Source organism: Octodon degus, unplaced genomic scaffold (assembly GCF_000260255.1).
Source record: "Octodon degus isolate 3935 unplaced genomic scaffold, OctDeg1.0 scaffold00007, whole genome shotgun sequence".
NCBI classification, from domain to species: Eukaryota; Metazoa; Chordata; class Mammalia; order Rodentia; family Octodontidae; genus Octodon; species Octodon degus.
This window is the reverse complement of record NW_004524583.1, coordinates 6,925,575-6,932,785: the sequence shown is the minus strand read 5'-3', so window position 1 is coordinate 6,932,785 and position 7,211 is coordinate 6,925,575. Positions and strand designations below refer to the sequence as shown.

The 7,211-nt window shown below is 36.6% G+C and overlaps 1 protein-coding gene across 6 annotated transcripts in view; it reads left to right on the top strand.

Annotated features, from left to right (window-relative positions):
• Nrxn3 (neurexin 3) overlaps window positions 1-7,211 on the top strand; it is a 1,645,001-nt gene that overhangs the window by 1,591,753 nt on the left and 46,037 nt on the right. For 4 of the 6 annotated variants that reach the window (XM_004624712.2, XM_004624713.1, XM_004624711.2 and 1 more), the window contains one exon: window positions 1,016-1,094. In XM_004624712.2, coding sequence (XP_004624769.1) covers window positions 1,016-1,094 — 79 coding nt within the window. Of the gene's footprint in view, window positions 1-1,015; window positions 1,104-7,211 lie in introns of all 6 variants that reach the window. The other 2 variants (XM_004624716.2, XM_004624714.2) reach the window with 1 other exon arrangement.

The following is a 7,211-nucleotide window of genomic DNA, read 5'->3' as shown; positions in this document are numbered from 1 at the left end:
AAAAAGATACATACAATGGCCCAGGTTACACCAGCTCTACCTTTTCACAATTCTGCAAAAAACTCAACATTGTTCATGTGACTGGCATTCCTTATAACCCTCAATGTCAAGGTATAGTTGATTGAGCCAACCAAACATTAAAACTTACTATAGAAAAAATAAAAGGAGGAGACTGGTACCCAAATAAGGGATCACCTAGAAATGTCTGTGCTGAGGTGGCATGCGCACAGACCAGTTGCAGAAAGCAGTCTTCTCACCCATGTGTTCTTACTGCCGATATCGATCTTTCCTATAACCTACCTGGCATTGGGGGGAGGGGTGGATTTCTACAGGATTCAGAAAAGCATGTCTCAAGTTAAACTATTATTGCAGTCAGAATGTGTTCCACTCTCTTCAGAAACAGCCAATATTCAGGGGATGTCATGCAGCATCACTCTGCTGGTCTCCATTACTAATTCAGCTAATTGCAGTAATTACAAGAAAGAATTGCTGCTAGTAAGGGAAGCCATCATGATGTTCCTCTGAATCCTGAACAGCTTCCATGGTGTTTGTTAATTATACAGCCTATAGATAAAGTTACCAAATCATGCACTTGAGACCTCAGACCATATGTACCAAACCCTCTCAAAACCACCGTGCGGCTATATATTGGCTTAGTTCTTTTATTCCCCACCCTTTGCAGTACCCTTTATTTTATCCTTCTGATTTGTAACCCTGAAATTAGAGTCAGACTGTACAATATGGTTTACAGAAATGACAGAGACTTGAGTTTTCGGAAACCACTTTGGGTCCCTCTGCTTCACACTCATACAAATTATGAGGATGCAGAACCATCCTCAGCTACAAAACAACTGAAAAATCTCCACCCTAGATCATGGGCCTCTGTAAAGAAACAGCAACAATATTGGGAAGTGGAACTCAGTGATATCTCTGGTGCCTTTATACACTAGATTCATTATCTTTTCTTTTCTCTCTTTCCCAACCCTGCCCCATCATTCTCCTTCTCCATGAACAGCCAACATCAGATGACCTTGTTTCATCTGCTGAATGTTCAAGTGATGATGAAGACTTCGTTGAATGCGAGCCAAGTCCAGGTAGGTCAGGTCAGTCTTGTTTTGCTTGCTTTCTTTTTTCATTTGCAAAAAGCAATACATACATATATGTGACTATACATGTGTTTTCTATATATTATAGTGTGTTAATGTGTGTACTTCCTATATCTATATATGTACAAGTATACATATATAAATATTAATTCATAAACAAAAGCATCAAATCCCATGGAAGGAGCATTAAAACCATAGAGAAGTGTAGAGTCCATTGATAGCAAAGAAAATCCATGGCATGTAGCCCAAATTTAGACAAGTACATAAAGAGATTCATCACTGAAATAACCAAATCACTGAAATAGCCCAAGTGTAGCAGCCAGTGGAAATTATGAAATTTTCAGAGGTCACAACATGAAGACGTCTATATTGGAATGGACCAAAAAAGTATGAAACCAAAGTGGAGACATCAATATTGGCAAACACCACTTAACATTCAGCAATCACTCTGAATTTATGTGGCAAAAAATGATTGCATAAATTGAAAAAGTAAATCAGACAAAATTTTCCATGGGATTTCAACAGCAATTCACATGGTATCATATTGATACTAATTTTGTTCATTGTATGTCTAGAAAACTTGCACAAGAATTAGTACAGTAAATGCAAAATTAGTAGCAAGCCATGCCATGTGAATAGTTGTGATGCTTCAAAATGTATCCACTGTGCTGAAGTTGAACAGACTTTGGCAGTTGGTTGGAAGCTTCGGTGTGTCTCCCATTTGGACTCTGATACATTTTGATGCTTTATGGTCCTTCTTTATAATGAGATATATATGATATAATGTCCAGCAAGTAACTGCTAGCCCCTGATTATTTCCTATAAACTTTCCCAAATAATGTTTCAAGACTTTCTAAAAGTTAAACATTCATATGTATATAATAGAGAACAGATATCATTGAATTTCTGTGTATGTTTAACAAACTTCAAAGTCTGAGTCTGGTGAAAATCTTATTTTTGCAAAGGCTAAAAGAAATGAGTATAATTTTCTTTCTCTAGGTTGCTTTCATTGTTTTCCTTTACTTAAAAAAATACATGCTTTGGAACATTTTGTTTTGCTAATTCTAGAGAAATCTAAACTTCATAGAAAAATAATACATCAAAAATTTAAAACTACCATTTATTTCCCAAAAATGATTTATAATTCAAAATTTTAGGGAAGTCTGATGGCTTGGTTTCTTGCAACTGGCTTTGAATATAGGAAGTTCTGTGGGTTTTTGTCCTTAGCATTACGGCCATACCAACTATATATTGGCCTTACTATCCTGGTGTTTTAGTTCTCCTTCTCTCCTTGCTAGACAAATTCCCCTAACACTCAATATCAAGGGAGGAGAAAGGTTTATTTAGCTCACAGTTGTAGAGCTTTCAGTCCATTGTTGGCTCAAAGCAGAGGAGCACATGGCAGAGGGTGACAGTTCATGGCAGCAGAAGACTGGAAATGCACAGGCAAACCCTAGCAGTGTCTTCCTGCTCCTTTTGTACTCTATCCGGGCTGCTGGGAGTAGGGTAGTGCCCACCCAAAGAGTGGGCTGATCCAGCAATCACCCCCTTAATCCCAGCATTGAGCTACCAATCAATCACACACTCCAGATTCAACCAGTTCTAAGAAGGCCCATCTAAAACTGCATGAGACTTTGAGGGAACATCTAGACTCAAATCATAACACCTGGAGCATGATATGCTCCTTTGGGAGCTCAGCCATGTGGAAGGAATGCAGATGCGAGGTTGTTAGAAGTTTCCAGGCTGTCAAGCAATAACCTTTATGTGCTGACTGAGGGTTATACTCTAAGGAACAGATAGCTAGCTATATAGATATTAATATATACCAAATTATGGACACCAATGTTCATTAAAAATTAACCAGCTCATTCATTTAACAAATACTTAGGACTTTGACAGGAGAGAATATACCTCTAAATTTGAGTCTTTTTGTTTTAACAATTTTCATAAATGAGCTGTTGAGAAGTTGAATAAAAACATTTGATACTTAAATTGTCTTTGCATCATAATTCTGTTCAAATATTTTTCAAGAACCAACTATATATGTTACACATATGTTAGATTTTAAGGTCTCACATATGAATGACTTTATCCTTAAGTGATGGGATCAATTAACTAGTTTTCAGACCAATAGTTTAAGATGCCTAAACTTTAATTAGGATTCTATCCTCATTTTAATTTTCTTCTTTTCTTTGTAGTAATATCTGTGGAAATGTTTACCAAATCTTTATATTTTAAGTCTTATAAGAAATTGAGGTTTAGCCATAGAAATATAACCATCTATTTCCAACTTCTCTCCCCCTCTCCAGTCATCTCCATACACCCTCCACCACAAGGCAAAGGACTTTCCTGGAGCTCAGATTCTCAAGGCCTAGAGCCCCCCAGGCTGCCGAACATATTTCCATGTGATAATGAATTGGAATGGCCCCAAACCAAGATTATTTGCATTTTAGAGGCTCCATAGCTGTTTTAGCCAAATCAAATGAAGAGGACTAGAACTCAATGCCAGCATTTCTTGCATAACTTGGGCAAGGTGTGGTAATATAATTTTTTAAAACAAACCATTATGTCCTATAATGGAGCATGGGAAGAGAAAAATATAGTGGGAAAATAAGTATACCTACATGATAGATCTAACCTAACATATAGCTCTCGTCACATTTAAAGAATGAGCATTTGTTCTTCCTAAATTTATTCATCACATGATGTTTTCCTGGTGAATAGTTGGGATACACAGGAAAATGTGTATGAGGTGTATTTAATGCAAGAAGGAGATAGATATCCCTACTGATACATAAAAAGAAAAGCTTTGTCCCAGGGACCGGATTAATACTGAACACAGGTACCTGCGAAGAGCTGTGAAGCTCTCCTCTGCCTTGTACTACCACCACAGCCTCCACATTTCCTAGAACAGGATGAATTACAATCAGAAATGTTACTAGCTTCTAGGATTAGGTTTGCACTGTTTACTGAGAGCACGTCTACTGCCCATATGAGATGGATAGTCCCGACATTTACCTGACTTTCATACACATTGTTAATCTTGCAGTTCTCCATGAACAGAAAATGATGGTTTTCAACACTGTCACTCATCACCTCATTTTCTAAATTTTACTCTCCCAGGCCTGAAGCTTGATCGATATACATTAAATTTGATTAATTCCATGGGTCTTGCTCTGCAATTCTTAACAATTACCTTGTCTTCTCTCACTTTATAAGCAAGTTATTATGTTGCTACCTGTTTTATTTATGAGGCCCTTTACCTCGACATGTTATTTCATGATCCATTTGAAACTTACATTTCATGAATTTGGCAGTTTAACATATGCTATAATTAAAACCTTTTGATCTCACATTGGCATCTAGTTTGAAATAAAGTGGATATTTTTTCTAATTTATTATCTATAAATCACAAAGATTTTAATGTTTCTGGTCAAAGCAGATATAAGCAATTACTTTTCACACTGAGCCTCACTTTGGCACGTGGAGTCCCCATAGTTTGCTATAATTTAGTTATGTTATATTTAAGGGCAACACGTGTTTTTTTGAGCCAGGTTGAGAATAGTCTAGGGGGCCTGGCCCTAGCTCAGTCCTTTAAGTGGCTGCTTCCACAAAGCTGTCAGCCTCAGGTTGCTGGAGTTCGAACCTCACAACTCTCCCGCTGGCCAAAAGTGCCCTGAAGGCATTCGAGGAACAAAAAAAAAAAAAAAACATTATTCCATTGGGCTGGAGAGATGGCTCAGTGGTCTAAAGCACCTACTTGAAACAAGCTTGGCAAAGCACAGGGACCGCGGTTCGATCCCAGCACCACATGCCAGCCAGACCCGCCCCTGGTGGGCTGAGCTGGCCACACACACACACAATAAATAAATGTAATAAATAAAAATAAATAAATATTAAAAAAAGAGAATAGTCTAGAAACCTTGCAAATGCAATAGATGTCTATTTTTTCTGGAAAATATGTAAATAGGTTAATCTTTTAGACTAAAGTTTCAAGACACAGCATAAAAGCTCAGCTAAGGTTGGTTGACCCAATTAGATTGACTTTCCAAATATCTCATAATCTTAAACTAAAATTCAACAACTTTTTTCCTATTTCTAACTTCATCTCTGCTTACTAAGCTAACTCAAAATCTGCTGAATTATTTAAAAAATTGTGATTTCATATAAATAAGTGGTACCCTAAGAAAACCTACATCTCCTTAACAAAAAAAGAATTGCTTTTCCCTCCTTTCCTTGTCCCTTCTTTTCATGGGAATTACACCTTATTTTCATTTGCTTTTTTTTTTTTTTTTTTTTTTTTTGATGATGGGGATGGAAGCAATTGTTTGTGCTAAGCTACATCCCCAGTCCACACAGCGCCTTGCTAAGTTGCCAAGGCTAGGCTCAAACCGATGATCCTCCTGCCTTAGCCTCACAGAGGGCTTAGCAGTATAAGCAATTCTTTTGAGTCATAAGTATGCTTGTGTTTCCTGGATATTTGCTTTAAGATCCATAACTGAGCTTTTAAGCAGTAATAGCATAATAAAGCTATCTGTCTCAAATTCAAATATCCTGAGTAATATTTGAGTAAATATTAAATATCTAAAAATAAAGGTCAGTACTTGAACACCTAATTTAAAATATTGATTGTGCTCCTCACAAAATTCAGCATTTATTACATATTTTAGATATTTTCTTTGCACACACTCTCTTTACTTCTATTGATACTAACTTACACAGTCAACTCATATTTCCTTTTTCTCTTTCTTTTTCCTTTCTTCCTTTCTTTCTTCCTTTTTTTCTTTTTTTTTTTTGCATCAAACAAGAAAAATAGGTAAACAGTGAAGGGTTCAAATAATCAGTAGGAAATAAATCTCATCATGACATTATGGAAGTCAAAAGACACTTAAGATCTTATTAAGTTCACATTTGTGCTCTAATATGTGAAATGAATTCTGAAATTCAGAGACAGGGATGAAATGCATCTTTCCTTTTTTTTCTCTCTCCCTTTCTCCTCCTTTTAGTCCCTTCTTTGGCATGACTTTACAACCATATTGATTCATGTAGTACTTAGCCACTGATACATTTTTCCAGTTATCACTTCCCTAGCCTTGTGCCTTCATTTTTGTTAAGTACCTTTGAATCAAATCTCAAGGAATAGCTCTTCCACTAGGGGGCAGACAGAAAAAGGAAGTTAAGATGAAATACATCTATTCGGCAATAGATTTGGACAGCAAGTTCTGTAACAGTTGGGTTAAGGTAGATTTCTAAACTAATGAAAGCACAAAAGATCACAAAACAATCAGTTCCCAGAGAAGATGTTACATATATTTTTACTCATCAAATCTATAACCCTTGCTTAATCTTTATCAGTTGGAAATGCCTCCATAGGTTTTCCTAATTTAAAAATCTAGTACTGAGCATTTAAATGCTCACATTATCATTAGAATTGTTCACTGCAACATGATAGAACATTCAGTTTAAATGGTAAGGCAATAATAATCTTCTCGACCAAAGAGCTCAGTGGATTAAAACACCTGCAAGCAGGAGCATGGGCTAGGGGTTCAATCCTCACGCCTGCAGTTCCAGCCTCACCCCCTGCGGCACTCTCAGATGGCAATTGAGACTGGGTGTGGTGGTGCGCACCTGTAATCCCAGCTCTTGGGAGGCTGTAAACAGGCAGATCACTATGAGTCCAATCTAGTAGTGAGACCCTGAACACACTGTAGACCCTTCCCTAAAAAACAAATAAAATAATTTTCTAATAAAGAATAAAGACAAAAGCCTTAAAAACCTTTTTTTTTTTTTCCCAGAACCTGGGATTGAACTCAGGCCCTTGTGCTTGCCAGGGAAGCACTTACTCCACTGAGCCATCTCCCTGGCCCTTAAAAACCTTTTAACAGGTATATACTGCAAAAGTATTTTAGCAGATACAAAATTGACCTACTCTAATAAATGATAGAATATAAATGTGATGATCATTGACCTTAAGTATACTTTTCATCTTTTTGTTTACAAAATACATTTTGCCACATTAATGTCTCCTGAAAGTGTGAAAAGCTAACAATCTAAATATTTTTATTGAAAAGAAGTAAATTTTTTAAATTTAAAGGGATAAAGCAT